General features: G+C 40.6%; 1 protein-coding gene across 2 annotated transcripts in view; it reads right to left on the bottom strand.

The window, feature by feature from the left end:
* Positions 1 to 750: 750 nt before the first annotated feature.
* Positions 751 to 15,881, bottom strand: part of LOC140999898 (copine-9-like) — a 91,924-nt gene continuing 76,793 nt past the window's right edge. For both annotated transcript variants that reach the window (XM_073470464.1, XM_073470463.1), the window contains 4 exons: positions 9,371 to 9,473; positions 8,465 to 8,522; positions 5,124 to 5,197; positions 751 to 933 (listed from right to left, as the gene is read on the bottom strand). In XM_073470464.1, the coding sequence (XP_073326565.1) occupies positions 751 to 933; positions 5,124 to 5,197; positions 8,465 to 8,522; positions 9,371 to 9,473 (418 nt within the window). The remainder of the gene's footprint in view (positions 934 to 5,123; positions 5,198 to 8,464; positions 8,523 to 9,370; positions 9,474 to 15,881) is intronic.

A 15,881-nucleotide genomic window follows, 5' to 3' on the forward strand; every position in this document is an offset into this window, starting at 1 on the left:
AATAACTAACTTTTGTTGCTTACAGAGCGGCAGCATGCACCTGTCCCTTTCACCCCAGACAGTGTCTTTGCCTTCAACTCTCCTGCACCTCCTGGGGCGCCGCGCCTCACAGTTTGAAAACTCCTCAATTGAGCTAATTGTTTGGCAGCCTCTATTTCGGTTTCAAGAGATTTGGCACAGTCTGATGATAATGACGATAAACCACAAACACGGAAATCCCCCGAATGCACCTGATAAAAGCTGGCAAAGATTGTTCATCGAGGGCTCTGCTTTAATTTGGAGACTCGCTTCAATTAAATTTAGTGTCTTACACTTTCTGGGACTCCTGCCAAATGTGACTAGTGTCAACACCTGCTGAGGACAAGGACAAATGAAAAGAGTCTCTGTGCAAAAACGTGGTCAGGTGAGAGGGAATCTTTGAATGATAGTCAGTGGGGAGGAGGGGGACAGTCATGCTTCAGTCTCACTGTTCTTTAAGACAGCAAATGAAAAGTAATGCTTGATAACAGGGTGAGTTAGAGAGGAGAAGATGAGGTACAGCAGCAGGTGAGTCAGGGATGAGCGCCCGCTGCGTCAGTGTGATGTGCCTGTTTAGCTTCAGCGGCGATAAGACAGGAAGAGGGCAAGTTACGGGTCGATCCCTCTGCTCTTTTAAAGTGATAAATAACTGTGTGGGAGGTGATTGCAGATAAGCAGAGGGGGGAGGATGGAGAGTCAGGGTGGAGAGGCAGAGATGAGCTGTGTCAGGGGTCAGATATGCCTGTGTAGCTCCGGCAGCGGTGAGGAGGAGAGGGCCGGTCGCGGCTCAATTCCTCGGCTCTTCATGAAAGACAGCAGCTGGTCGGGGATCTCGGCGAGGACGTCTTTAGCCAGCCGGGCCATGCTGAGTACCTGGTTGCCAGATCTGTCGATGTAGTCTCTGAATGGAACAAACTGGAAGCATTGCAAACAAAGAATTAATATAAATTCTTACAATGTTCATGTTTAATTAGCCCTTTTTTAGACATGAACTACAGTACACACTGCTGGTTTCATGTGTCTGTTAAAGAAAAGGCAACTTCCGTTATGTTAACGTTTGTTACAGCTTTATTCCGACGAGACATGACGGCTACAGGAAGGAATGCTCACATAATATTCGGCGCCTGGTATGTGAGAGGAAATTAATGATGTCTCACTCTGCATCAGTGATGGATTTTAAAAAGTAGCCTATCATACCGTCAAAGCTTTAATTAATGGCCTCACCCCCAACAGTGAGTCCCTGCATTAATTTTCTCATCAGTTTCAATTAGGCAACGATTTATGCTGCCATAGGGAGAAAGAACATTGCGTTGTAAGTCTTTTTTGCTTACAGGTAGCGTTGTTCCGAATAGTCACAAGCTGAAACATTTTTTTTAACCTCACAACTGAAGTTGTCTCATTCACAGTGTATCGAGATCTGCTGAACTATTGATTTTGAAATGCACACTTCCTATTCAGAAACTGGGCCTTTAAACGGGCCGTCAGGACTTTTGTAAGGTTTGATGTTGTAACTGAACAGTGCCTGCCCTCAGCCACAGCCCCAGCACAGCAGTGGTCACAAAAACACTGACAGAGCTGATGCAGAAACACGGTGGGCGATGCCTGCTCAGACCTGTAAGAGTTGACCAATCAGAGCACACTGGGCTTTTCAGGAGGAGGGCCTTAAAGAGACAGCCATTAAAACAGAGCGTTCTGACAGAGGGTGAATAGAGGTGCTGCAACAATGAACATTATGAGAACAATTATGTATTTTTCAACATTAAAGCTTGTAAACATTTTCTCGAAGACACCCAAAATAAAAATATGAAACTAAATGTAACTTAAATGCCCATTCCAATTTGCCACAGACCAAGTCAACTTATTCAAAGTGGTCGAATTGTCTGACGTTCAGATAATCAGGAAAACTTATTTTAACATAGACTCACGATAGACATCCGTTTGGACTCGGACAGAGTTTGATCAGAGATTCAGGTCATGTGTTATGCTAGTAATACCCACTGTAGCCTCGAGCCTTTGGCCTGCAGCAGAGATGAAAGTGGGCTAGAGAGGTCTAGTAAGCTCCCTTCTTTCTAACACACCTCCTACTTGTTTCATTTTCAAACTACAGCCCAAACCGACTAACTTTTAACATATACAGCAGTACTTCCAAACACCTCTACAGACTTTGATGTGCACAATCTGCCTCCCCTTTAAAGATTTATAACTTTAGAATTGGCTCATTTGCTGCATATCAACGTTTATTACCCTGGGTTTATTTCCTTTTGTAACAATAACGCTGGTAAGGAGGCAGAACAGGACCTGCATTTAATCTCTATTTCTCTGTATTACATATTGTGCTGCTTGAGCATGAATGTTAATCTGACGACAGAATTCAAATTGGATTTGCTATGTTGGAAGTTGGAAGTTTCTGACTTTGTCGTACCAAGTAAAACATAACTTTTATATGATATTAACTAAGGTGCTTATTTAGACATGAGACCGATGTGGACTTGCCATCGCATTTGTCTGAAAGAGACTGTGTATCAACAATGAAACTACTCATTATGTGCCATTTTGATCCACTTAGTTTGTAAATGTAAATATAGAAATATAAATATACAAGTCAAGATAATACTTTAGGCCAACGTCTCTTTATTGTACACAGTTGGGAGTTCTAATGGGAGCAATTGACTGTTAGTTATAAGAGGAGAAAAATAATCAGTGGCCGCACTGAAGGCATTTGTCATATTGCATCATTAACAGGAATGCATGGAAATGTAAAGTGATTGAACTTTGTGTTTTTTTCTCTGCCACAAGTGTAAACATCCTGATTGAATTAGTGTCATAATAAGGTTAAAGGCAATCAAAGGATTACTGTGAGCATGCTAATGTGATTACTGCTGTTAGCGAAACAAACTGGAGGGACGGGACTGTGAAAACATGATAGCGATATCAATACAACTTTACAATGAGAAGGCATATTATCCAGCTATTAACCCCGTGTGGGGTGAAGCGTCGTACAATGATGCCTTTACAAAACAAACCCCTCCTCTGTGTTCACTGATAGTGGAAAAACAACGCAATTAAGTCAAACCTTTTGTATGTAGGAATATATTATGATTACTATTACTGTAGCTCATTAATGCGATGGCAATGTTGAAATTTTTGCAATAACTAGCTGCTCTGCTGATATCTTACATACTCACATTCTTCCTCTCTAAGTCAATACATTATGCATTTATCATTGTAGGCGCTCATTTATCATTGTACCCTCTGCTCTGACAGCTGACTGGCCAGTCTTCTCCACACTGCACGCATATTTAACAGTACATTGTTATCAGAGGCAATTTCATATGCTTCCTGTTTGTGTTCTTATCTATCTTAAAGGCTCCCCAAAATGACTGTTTACGGTTCTGGTTTTATCAGTTCCTGATGGGGTTACTGCTCTCTCTCTCTATAAAGCTCACTGTGAAACAATTTCTTGCTGAGTTTCAAAATGATAATGGATGAAGTGTCTTTAAGGGCAGGGAATGTCTTCGCTTTGTTTGGCCAGTTTTTATAGTGACGATTAAAAACTTTTCTACATTTTTTTTTCCATAAATTTACTTCTTAGCTCTAAAAATCAGATTTATGTAAATTACATGATCTGCTTGTTGAGATATTTGAGTAATGTCACCTGTTCAGTAAAAATAATCAGCGGATCACAGCTGCTGCAGACGTCCCACGTTCACTTTGAAGTGAGGAAGGAGTCATCAAAGATCCACAGCAGAAGGTTTCTAACCTTTACGGTTATGGTTAAATACAATTTGTTTTGGTAGATATACAATTTAAAATAGCTGCAACAGTGCAGAGCTGTGGAAAGTGATGGGTTTCCCTCATACAAGTGTTGTAGCAGAGAGAGTGTTCTCCAGTTGAACATTAACAACACAGCAGGATTACTCCAGAACACACAGACCCAGTTTTGTTTTATTAAAGATATTTATCCTGTGATGTTGGACAATAAATGATACTTTCATTTCATTACTCTCATACAGGGAGAAAACTGACTGTAGCATGTTTCAAACAGTAAGTTACACAAGATACAAAACGATGTGTTTTAAGCTCCTAAAGACTGGTTCCCCCTTCATATGCCTCACAGTGGTTTGTTCCACTATACGTACATTTACGTTAGTTATTTTAAACCAAATGAACTTTTCTGATCTTTTCTGTTTTCTTTTTTGCGTAAACCTAAACCTAACCAAACGTTAATAACAATTGAAGCATTCAGCCTGCTTTATTTTGAAAGTGTGACCAGGCATTTTATGTTACGTACTGTTGCCAGCTTGACCGCAGAGCTTTTATTTTGAAAGTCTAATCTGACACTGCATATAATGTATTAGTCTGACATTTTTATTTACTTCCATTTACATTTACCATTCAATTGAGCAAAACAGATATGCAGTTCTAACCAGGCTGCATTTTGTTTGATCCGTTACCTCACGGTTAAATCGTCGCCATGTTGTATCTTGTCCCTTGTGTATTGGTGCTCAGCAGCTGCTTCTTTTAGGAAAAAGACTGCTGGGACAAGCCTGAAGTAATTTAGCTTTCATTTATTCATGATAGTCTAATAATAGTATGCGTTTCCTGCATATACATTCAGTACTTCTGGTGGCACCTTTGTGTCCCCTTCAGGAATTACCAAACCAACACAGCACAATGTAAAAACCTCATTTAAAAAAATCACAATGTGCTAACATGTATGACACTGTATGCACTGTAGTTCTGCAATAGCTTTAAATGTGTTATAACTTTACATAAATCAGTCGGTTTAATATATAAAGACATTTAAAACAGATTTGTGCTTTTTATCTTGGAAAACTCTTGCAGTCTTTTATACATTACTCCACTGAATTGGATGGATGGACTCTTGAGCTGTGTGACTGAGTAAAACCAGAATCAGAGAGCAAGACACTGAGCCTGTTCTGTGGCCCACTGTAAATGAGTGATGTATATTGTATGAGGCCATCCCCAGTGTGTATCCGAGTGTGTGTCATCCTCCTTTCAGAGATATCTCCCCCATGCTGCTGCTGTTAACAGAAGCATGCTCGAGTCTAACCTGCAAGGTTTAATAGAATTATGATGAGTACCTGTACAATGTCTCTCTCAGCAAGTCGTCCTCTGGAGGACACTCTCACCTCATCTCCATCCAGCTCCTCCATAGCTAAAAGGATGGAAAAGCAACAGAGAGAGTATGACTCAATACTGAAACCGCTGAGGGAGAATATAAAGGTACAAGGTGCTCCTCTGTATTTTCATAACGTAATTGCTGAGGTGGAACACAGCGTGGGGAAAGGAACATGTATTCGACGGAGAATAGCTAGAACATTTCATGTAGAGAAAAATAGAATTTTCTTGAGCAAAAATGATGCACAATTACACTACAGGTCAGAAAATTGAAATAATTCTGGCTACTCATGGGGCAAGCCTCAAAGTGTAGCTACAGGAGCACTTTCAGACCGCCATTTCAACTATGGCCAAAGTGTGCTCTGACGGAGCACAACGTGCACAGCGTGTCTCCTGCATCTGGACTCGCTCCGGCTAAGACATGAAACAGCTGGGATGTGTGGCGCTGCCGGGGACAGGTGGCTGAGCACAACGTGAGAACAAATCAGCAGACAGACACACACAGAAAATATTAGTGGAGAAACACCAGAACTGACGGCATGAAGCAAGAAATGACATGCTGAGTTTAAAAACACTTGTACAATGTATTCAGAAATAGAGTGTACGGACTCAAGCCAGAGCAAAATACAAACAGAGGTAATTAGACCTGGCAATAAGGTGTACACACACACACACACGCACACACAGACATGCACACACACCAGTATGACCTTGTGACCCCTAAACACGCTTGAGCGCCTTCACAACCAATCCCACCATTTAATTGATCAAACAAGTAGAAAATGATGGGCCGTCCAGTGATGAGGCACAAGTCGTCACACCCTGCTGAGCAGTAACAGACTGCACACACACAAACGGTCCCCAGTGAAAAGTCATTGATCTGTGGCCAGTAGGACGCCTGCACACTTGATTCCACTGACTCTCTGCAGCGAGGAGGAGGAGCCACGGCATACTGTTGTATATAAAGAACCAATTATGATGCAGCTGCTATAGTGGTTTCCTGTTTGCTCGCAAGCGCCTCATCAAGTCAAGGAAAAGTCAAGGCCAGTCGAACGCCGCCTTTTATATAAAACATCACATACTTGTGTCTTCGCAATGTCAAGGCTGTTGAATTTAATCAACACTGTTTACATTTCAAACACATTCAGTGCACGTTTCTTCCCATAGCTGCTGCTTCCTGTGGTCGGCTATCACGTTCTGCTCAGCTACAGGCCTAATTGAAAGGTACACTGCTACATGACCTTACTATTTTAAGGGTTGAAAACACATGCGGCCATTTTGAATGGATACAAGTGATGTGTAGTCTATTGACGAGAAACATTAAAGGTGCAATATATAAGAATTTTAGTTTTAAAAAGCTCAAAACAACTACAGTTATGAACAGAATATGAAGAAATAAGGGTTTTGACATTATGTTAAGGACGTCTATGTATTGTGTTGCAGAGATATCTACTCAAGTTAGCATGCTAACCAGCTAGCACCATCCTATCCTGTCTCGTAGTATCACTCGGAGCTCCCGGGACTGATCGCTTACCTGGGTTTCCGTTGTCCGGTAATTACCGGACTTTGACCGTTAAAATTTGCCGAAGTCCGGTATTTTCAAACCCCGCCGGTCAAAATGACCGGTGAAAATATTCCCTCATAAAAAAAATATATATATATATACACATAAAAATAATAATAATAACAATAATAAAAACAGACAGACAGACAGACACACACACACACACACACACACACACGAAGTGCCCGCGATGTGTGGAACGAACATTTTTCTATTTTCATGCGGAACAAAATTTGTAGCACTTGTTTATTCAGTCTTGCAAAGCGCGCAGTACCTACAATAAAAACAACAACGTGAGCGGGACAGGAGAAATGTCGAAGCAGGCTAACTTAAAAAACTATTTTCTGAAACAAAATGTTCGTTCAAAGGAGACGGATGAGGCTGAAATCACGGAGGCGGCGGCAGGTGATGAGCCTCCCGCTGAGAAGAAAAAAAAATCTCGATTGTTCCGGCCTGAATGGAGAGAGAAATATCCCTGGCTGAGGTATGAAGTTAAAAAAAAATTTAAAAATAAATTCTGATTGACCGGAATTTCAAACATTTGTCCGGTAAATTGAAACCCTGCCGGTCACGTTGACCGGTACGAATTTTTTCTAGCGGAAACGCTGTCGCTTACCGCAAAGCTAACTGAGCTAACTAGCTGAAAGCAGTTACATGAGTGGTTGGTGGTTACTCTGGTTATATGCTGCCCCCTATTTGTTTGGAGTATGAATGAGTTGGCCAATTCTCACATATTACACCTTTATAAAGGAATTTTGCTGATTTTCAACCAGCTTTGTATTGCTACAATGTTGGCAGTACATGCAAATGAACAATGGTAAACTCACCATGTTGCCTGCACCCATATCCAAACCCAATGACGCAAAACACATCATCTGGTGGATTTTAGGGCTGGTGTATCAACTACAGATTGGACTTCTGCATTTTGATTAAAGATGTAATTTGTAAGAAATGGCCGGATGCAAGGGTAGCTCCAAAACTATATGGGGCAGCGTAATCGCTAACTGCTGCTCACTATACTCTTTGCTGAAGCCACCTGTGGCTGTAGTGAATAGCAACCCTCACATAACCCTTACCTCAGCCTCGGGTGGTTAATGGGTCACTGTGGGCAACAAGGTAGGACGGGCCAGGGCTAGCCAATTAGCATGCTAATTTAATTGACATCTCTGCAACACAATAAATGTCTTTGAGAGAACGTCAACTCTGTAGTTTCTTAACTGTTGATAATTTTTGTCAAAGGTAGTCTCAAATTTTAATCAGAAGAAAGATCTTCAGTGACTGATTTTTTATGCCTACAAACTATCTTTGTTTTCAGGATTGAATAAACTGAATAAACAAACTGACCCTAAAGGAAAACACAATTTCATACTGTTTTACTTTGTTTATATGTGGCGGACCCTGCCACCATTCTAGCTTCAAACAGTGTTCTGGGGACCTTATATCCCTCTGAGAACAGCGTGTTTATTCACTGATGGAAACAAAAAAAATCTGAGTTCGTATTATTACATCATTAATATTGTTAATATCAAAATACTGAGTTTGAATTTCTGCTTGAAAAGAAAAAACTACATAGTGCCCCTTTAAACTTTGAATGTTTTAAACCAAAACTAATCTCAGCATTTTTTGCTAAATTGCCCCTTTAAACGCTTTATCTTCTGTAAAAAACACTTCTCTTCTCTGTCATGTTTATTCATGTTGACATGAAACATTTTAGACTTATCATTAAAATGGAACACTCACCATCAAACTCAGCTGGTCCAACACCCACGATAATTATGGAAAGGGGGAGTGCTGCTGCCTGTACAGGAAAGACAATGTACAATCAGTTCAGTTGATTTATTAGATCCTTAATGGTGCATTAAGGCATATATACGCTTTGGAAAAACAACAGAGTTTTCAAGAAAGTTCCATTATTTTGGTGTAGTGAGCACTGATTCAAACATGCTCATTTTTATTCTCAACGCTGAAGCCATTAAGCTGATCCAATATCCTACGCTTTTAACCGAGCCATCAATGGGACGTCGGTTTCACCTTTATCTTCCAAATCTTAAGATCAAAAGTGGTGCAAATGGAGAATACCCATCAAAGAAAAAGGATGTCAACTGAAGGATTCAAAGCAAATGTGTGAGACTTCATCTAAGTTTATTATACACTGCATTTGTAAGATAATTAGGAGGGAGAAAATGACGAACAACTTGCCTTCGATATTCTACGCTGCCTGTCATGAGATTAATCACTCAGAACCAACCTAATTGGATCAGACACCTCTCAAACATTCATTTGACGGGTTATTGAAACAACATTGATCTCTCCACCACAGGGAGAGCACAATGCGAGCAAAAATGTCTTTTCATTTCCTCCATGATTTGAATCGGGAAGAGAAAAACTGATTTTTCGGTATTTCTCCTTTAGCTCTGAGGTATTGCTTATCGCAGGATGCTGATTGCTGGGACACACCAAGCTGTTAATATCCAGACATCACAGAGGGCATCATTCTGGAGGAAAATAACAGAGCTCCCTCCCCACACACACACAATAGGCAAGAGATTGGAGTAACTGAGGGGAAAAGCACTTCTATCCATCAGTCTGTGTGTGTTTGTTTACGGGTGTGTGAGTGTTTGTATGTGTATGTGTTTGTTTACTCACATTGACCACAGCCTCTTTGGTCTGGACCATGTCAGATATCACTCCATCTGTGATCATCAACAGGACAAAGTACTGAGAGCCATCTGTAATCTCTGCCGCACAGCTGGAGAACGTGCACAAACAGAAACACACACACAGAAAATGGACCCAGGTTAGAGCTTACAGTCTGCTCGTGGTCCTGAGTAACAGACTACTGAAGAAAACATGAAGCACACCTGCCTGGTGGTCTCATACATTATCCACTCTACTGCACCTCAGGACTTCTGTACAAGGCTGAATCAGCTCTGACTGTATGACACACAGTGACTTTTTTAACTGACCCTTTGACCTTTGCTTGCATGGCAAGTAAATGACTCCTGAATAATGTTCTGGCCCCATGATGTCCTCCCTAAATCCATAGATGCATTATAATCAGTCCATTAAGAATCACTTGCCCGGCGCATATGGCAAAAACTTTCTAGCTTGGCCCAAAGACTTTACATCACAGATTTTTAAATTGCTTTCTCAGCTCAGTGAAGGTTCGACAAGGGATAATTAACTTTGTTTGAAGTTTACAGGTCCTATTTGTAAGAAAGGTTTAGTGTCAGTATTCGACGAGTTGGGAATGAGACTCAAAAATGAACTTGTCTTACAAAAAGGCCCTGCAATCTGTCCTGTCAACATTTTTACAGATGCCTCTTTTATATTTTGGGCAGCAGAGGAATTTTTTGCTGCAATATTGCGAGTGGCATAGGGCAAAACTGGATGCCACAAATCCACCAACACTGTCTTTATAGAGCAAATGAAACGTAGTGAAACAATAACATTATAAAATAATAACCATTATATATAAATATGGAATTGTACGGCACTGTTAAAGCACTGTTGTCTATTAGCAGTTTGCGTTATCAACGGCAAGTCTACCAAATTCAGCTAACGACATGCTAACTAACAATAACAAACTAACGACATGTAAAGCTAACCAGCATGTTGCTGTCACCAGCAGCCAAGCAACAACCGATCATCCTCAGAGACCATGCTAAACTAACCAGCCTCACCAAGTGAACCAAACAAACTCTTCTGGCACACAAAGCTAATTAGCATGATAACAGTCCTCTTCAGCTAAGCCTAGCCGAGCCTACCTCACCTTAGCGATTGGTGACAGGAGAGAGTGACTCTATTTGTGCAACAGTTTTATGACCATTAGCACATACAATTCATTTGTACAATTCAAATGTTACGTAGTCCTGCTAGAAAACAATTATATTTTTACAATATCTAACCAATATATAACTGTGGAATCTCTGGGATCAAACACATTTTGGATTCAACGCTACATAAAAACTCAATTAAAATGTGTCTGTTCCCCTCCTACACACCGTGGCTGTCCTTTCATTTGCGGATGCTGTTTGCACGCCATCAGAACACTGAGTTATTTACTACCTGAAACTACAGCCTTCGGCAGGAAAAAAAGAAAGAGACCCTTCAAAAATAACAAGCACTGAAAAACACAGCGTGAAGGAAATCATGTGACCTTGCTTGTTGTTTCTCTTGCCCACTTCATTCCCTTTCCAACATGGGGTTTGATAAGAAAACAAAATAATACATCCACAATGCCGAATTTCCGCTGTGGCTTGATATGATGCCAGATGAGTTTGGAGGACGGTTTCAACACGTAGGTGTGTTTTGTGTGTGTGTGTGTGCGTGTTCGTGTGTTTGTCATTCACCTGCATTTATTGGAAGGAGACAGCATCTAATACCAGAGACTTAGCTGTTCCACCTGTCTGAACATGACATTGATCTGCAGGTCTATGTCTCCATGTGTATGTGTGTAAAATATATGTGTATGGGATTTTAGCCCCGTGTTAGGATGAGTCTGTGTGTGTGTGTGTGTGTGTGTGTGTGTGTGTGTGTGTGTTAGCACCTCTGTCTTCTTGTTTTGCTTTCTCACAGGTGCCACCTCTGTGCCTCTTGCCGCTTAACACAGTGGTGTCACACACAGCGTGGGATAAAAAACTGACAACTGATAATTCTGTGCAGTGACACGTACGCTAAAATGTCCAACACTAGTCTGGTCTAACAACCAAGTTAATACATGTTTTTCTCCACAAAAACATGGTATTGCCTGTGGAGGCAGAAACCGTTGTCATTTTCAACCTGTAACCTGTCATATATCATGAGTTTTAGCTGATACAAAAATAGACAAAGAGATTAATCAGTTTATTCCTTTAAGTGGCCAGCTCATCCCTCCTTGGTTAGTCCATGGACATTCAGTATGAGTACTGGTAGCTGGTTATGGTTCTGATGTTTTACTAATGATCTCTTCTCTTAAAATTATGGGGGCCAATCATAAAAATGATGCAGTATTCTTAGAATCATTTATAAATGCACAGATGAAATAGTACAATATTCTCATTGAAGCACAGTCTGGTTTAGTCCAGGACAGTTTATTTGCCAACATGTTCTGACTCCAAACTCATCAGATACAGCAGCTTGGTCAGTGGCCTTAAGCTTCAAACTATGACAATCTGCCTACCTCTCTAACAACAGCTCCGCATGTGAAAGGCTCCCCGGTCAAGGTATCAAAAATAGATGTGCAATGTCTGCTTAAAATTTTAAAATAAAGCTTGCTGCCAAAAATTTAATGTTATGACTTTTGGAGTGTTATTAACATTATCAAATGGTCACTGTTAGGTTTAGGCACCAAAACTAGTTGGTTAGGTTAAGGGTCTAAAATTACTTGGTCAGGTGTAGGCATACATGTGTTGATGAAGGTTGTCAGTCATCCAGGTCATGGTGATTCTTAGTGCTGTATCGTAGGCAGCTGGACTTGTTTCAGTTTCTTGAAGACGTTTCACCTCTCATCCAAGAGGCTTCTTCAGTTCTAACTAACTGGAGGAGTTGCAGACTTTTAAACTCTGTGTGGGAGTGTCCTTACAGAGTCGTTAAGGACACGTGTGAGCTCTGAGTTTCAGAGTCATTAGGGTCACTTGTGGGTCGTTGATCCAACCGGCCTTCATGTGGGTTGCTAGGGCTAGGTGAGCCCAGGTGTGAATAGTTGTTAAGCGGTCTGGGGAGGGAACTCAGTACAGCGTTGTAGGTGGGTGATAAGTAATGTCTCAGGCCACCTCCTCTGTTCCTCGTTCCAGTTTGACATAGATAGATTCCTTTACTCCTCTTTCAAACCATCTGTCTTCTCTGGCCAAGATGTTTACATTGTTGTCCTCAAAGGAATGATTTTTCTCCTTCAGATGTAAGTGGACAGCAGAGTCTTGACCTGAGGAGTTGGACCTCCTGTGTTGTGCCATTCGTTTATAGAGAGGTTGTTTTGTCTCTCCAATGGGTGTTTTGTCCTTAGGATGGACAAGTTTCTGCCTCAGTGTGTTGCTAGTTTTTAAGTGAACAAGTTTATTGAAGATCCTCCTGAGTTTCTCAGATATTCTCGTGACATAACAAATGACGATGTTGTTACGTTTTCTCGTCTCCTCCTCTCTGTCTGCTCTGGATATTTTAGAGGTTTTGACAGAGGTCCAGTTTGTGTAGCCACAGGTTTTAAGTGCTCCCTGATGTGCTTCTGTTTCTTCTCCTCCCGTCTCAGCCCGATGGTTTAGGGCACTTAGAAATGTAGGCATAAAAACTACTAGGTCAGGTTTAGGCATAACAATGACGTGGTTAGGCTAGGGCACCAAAACAACTTGGTAACGTTTAGGTGCTAAAACTACTTGGTTAGGTTTAGGAAAAGATCATGCTTTGGGTTAAAATAACTACGCTCAGTCACATCACTTACCCAACTTACATTGCATAATTAAGGCACAAATGTGAACAAACCCTGGCCTCTGGGTGGAGGAAAGTCCTGTGTATGACTTATCCAACCACCACCCCACTTGGACTCAGTTCCTCTCTGTCTAAATCACTGACCTCCAGACTGCCGTCATAATCTACAGTTAAATAAAACTCATTTGATGTAGATAACATTTCCCTGTACAAAATAGCTGGAAATGATTTAGAAATAATCTCTTCATACAGACATCTTTGAACATGGCTGATTGACAAAAAACTTCCCATAGTCACATAGATAATGTTGTACAGAAATGTATGCCCTATTAGCCATTAACAAATGCTTTCCCCAGCCTAGTCCTACATTTATCTGTTCTGCATTATATGGACACCCAATGTATACATCCTGCTTACTCCTGTGTCAGCTTGATTCATCTTTATATAACTCATCGCTGTAATGTATTTGTCCTGTTATGAACCTCAATGAAAATACAAAGATTTATATGCACCCTCCATCTGTATAACCATTCTCCCCGTCTACCTTTGCAGAATGTTTCCTCCTTTTTTCAAACTGCTATCAGACCAGATCATCAAGATGGATAATCCTCCCCGGAGTCTGTTTTGAATTTAGCGAAACTGTATTTTTGTACTGTGCACCCAGGGACTGGAATAATTTAGAAGGCAGACTTCATTTGGAAATACTCCCGTTATACCAGGCATGAGAGGCTACAGTCATAAACACAGTTTATGAAGAAGATTGAGATGTATCTGTTTTGAGTTAGTCAACTTTTCTCATTCTCTTTTCTCTCAGATCCTAAATTTTATTGTAATACGTGAATATTGTGATGTAACAATGTTTGGTGCTACAGTTCTCTGAGACAGTGCATCTCACTATCTATTCTATATCTATAGGTGTTGATGGAGTCCAGGTTCATTTTGGTCCAGTCTTGCTGACTTTTATTTTTGCCTTTGTTTATGACCTTTTCAGCCACATGCATGGTATCCTTTTTGTCAGCAAAAACTCAACTACAAGTTTGAGATGGATCATTTTGACAGTTTAAAACCGTATAAAGCTGCCAAGATCCAAAAAATGTAAACGTTCTCACTCCCAACTCATCAAATATGGCAGCTTGTTCAGTGGCCTTCAAGCTGCTGTAAGTGATATATTTTTTATTAAAATATGGCTCTATATTCCAACAGAAATCACTGTTATAAGGTGTTTGGTCAGTAAGCCATGTCTCTCCTGCTCCTTAATGTTCTGGTATCCCTGCCCGCTTTATCCAATCAGGACAGAGAACTCCATAAAGAAGGGAGGATTGCTAACTGCAAAACTGACAGAAAGTCAGCTAAAACGACATCAGGTTTAACTATGGCACTCTACCCACTGAGCAGGCAATGTCTGTGGAGGTCCAAAACAGGTTGATATCATGTCCGTCGGGCCAGGCCATGATCTGGACGTCCATTGACAGCCAGAATTAGTTGATAAATGACGTTGAGAAAAGGCGTCCAGTCAGGCCATAATGTAGACATCCACTGACATCCAGAATTAGTTGAGAATAGACGTTCATACTGGCTGTGATCTGGACGTCCACTGACAGCCAGAATTAGTCGATAAACGACATTGACAAAAGACGTCTGGCCAGCTCATAATCAGTTGATAAAAAACACTGAAAAAAGACCAAAGAAAAAAGATGCCAGTTGGGGTGGAGAGACAGCATGGCTAAGAGACTGTGTATGCATCTTCCCATGGCCATATAAACGTCTATACAACGTCCAGAAAAGACGTATAAAAAACTTTCATCCTGGCTCCCCAGAGGACGTCTTTTAGACATCTTTGGATGTCCATAAATGACGTCTAAAAGACGTGATCTAGACCACTTTTTGCTCACTGGGTACCTTCCTCTCTATCAATGTCTGGATAGACTTTCAAAATATAACTTGCTGACAAGCGTTCACAGACTGTGACAAGTTATAACTTTTGGACTGTTATTTATGTTTGAAGACGGTTGGAGTTCGGTCAGGATTGGGCAGAAAAAGTACTTGGTTAGGTTCAGGTGAAGATCATAGTTTTGTTTAATATAACTATGTTCAGACTTGTAACTTAGGTTCAAAGGTTACATAAGTGACCTAAGTTTGTCACTCGTGAAGTGTTAGTTAATATAAGTTCTTTGACTGAACAGTTATTTTGAACCAAAATATGAGCTTACTTTATGTACGTCAACTTATGAAACATAACTTGAAAACAAATCCGCCCTGACTCTTGGTCACAAACAGACACAAAGTCAGTGTATGACCCATCCGACCACCCTCTGACATAGACTTCCCTTGCTTTTTATACTACTGCACTGGAGGGGCACTTCAATAAATGATGCTAGAGCTGTACCCACAGCATCAAACATAGAAACACAGATCCACTGAGGCTGCCATATTTGACTTGTTAGGAGTGAAAATGGGCTAGAGTGTCACAGACGAATATTTAGTGAGCATTCATACTGTCATTATAGATCATTTTAAGGTTAAAGTTTCACTAGTTATACACAAAATAAGTAAGAAATCCAAATATAGAAAACAATTTAAAACTATCATGCAAGTGAGTTTATCCCAACTCTCAGTTTCTGTGCTTGTCTTTCATCCATATTTCAAAGGTTTTTTTAAAGAAGGTTTCATGGGCTAAAGACATGAATGACATACAGTGTAAAAGCACCGCATCATCACTTTCAAGTTGCTTTTTTCGACTTGTCTCTACATAATAAAT

Source organism: Pagrus major, chromosome 7 (assembly GCF_040436345.1).
Source record: "Pagrus major chromosome 7, Pma_NU_1.0".
NCBI lineage: Eukaryota > Metazoa > Chordata > Actinopteri > Spariformes > Sparidae > Pagrus > Pagrus major.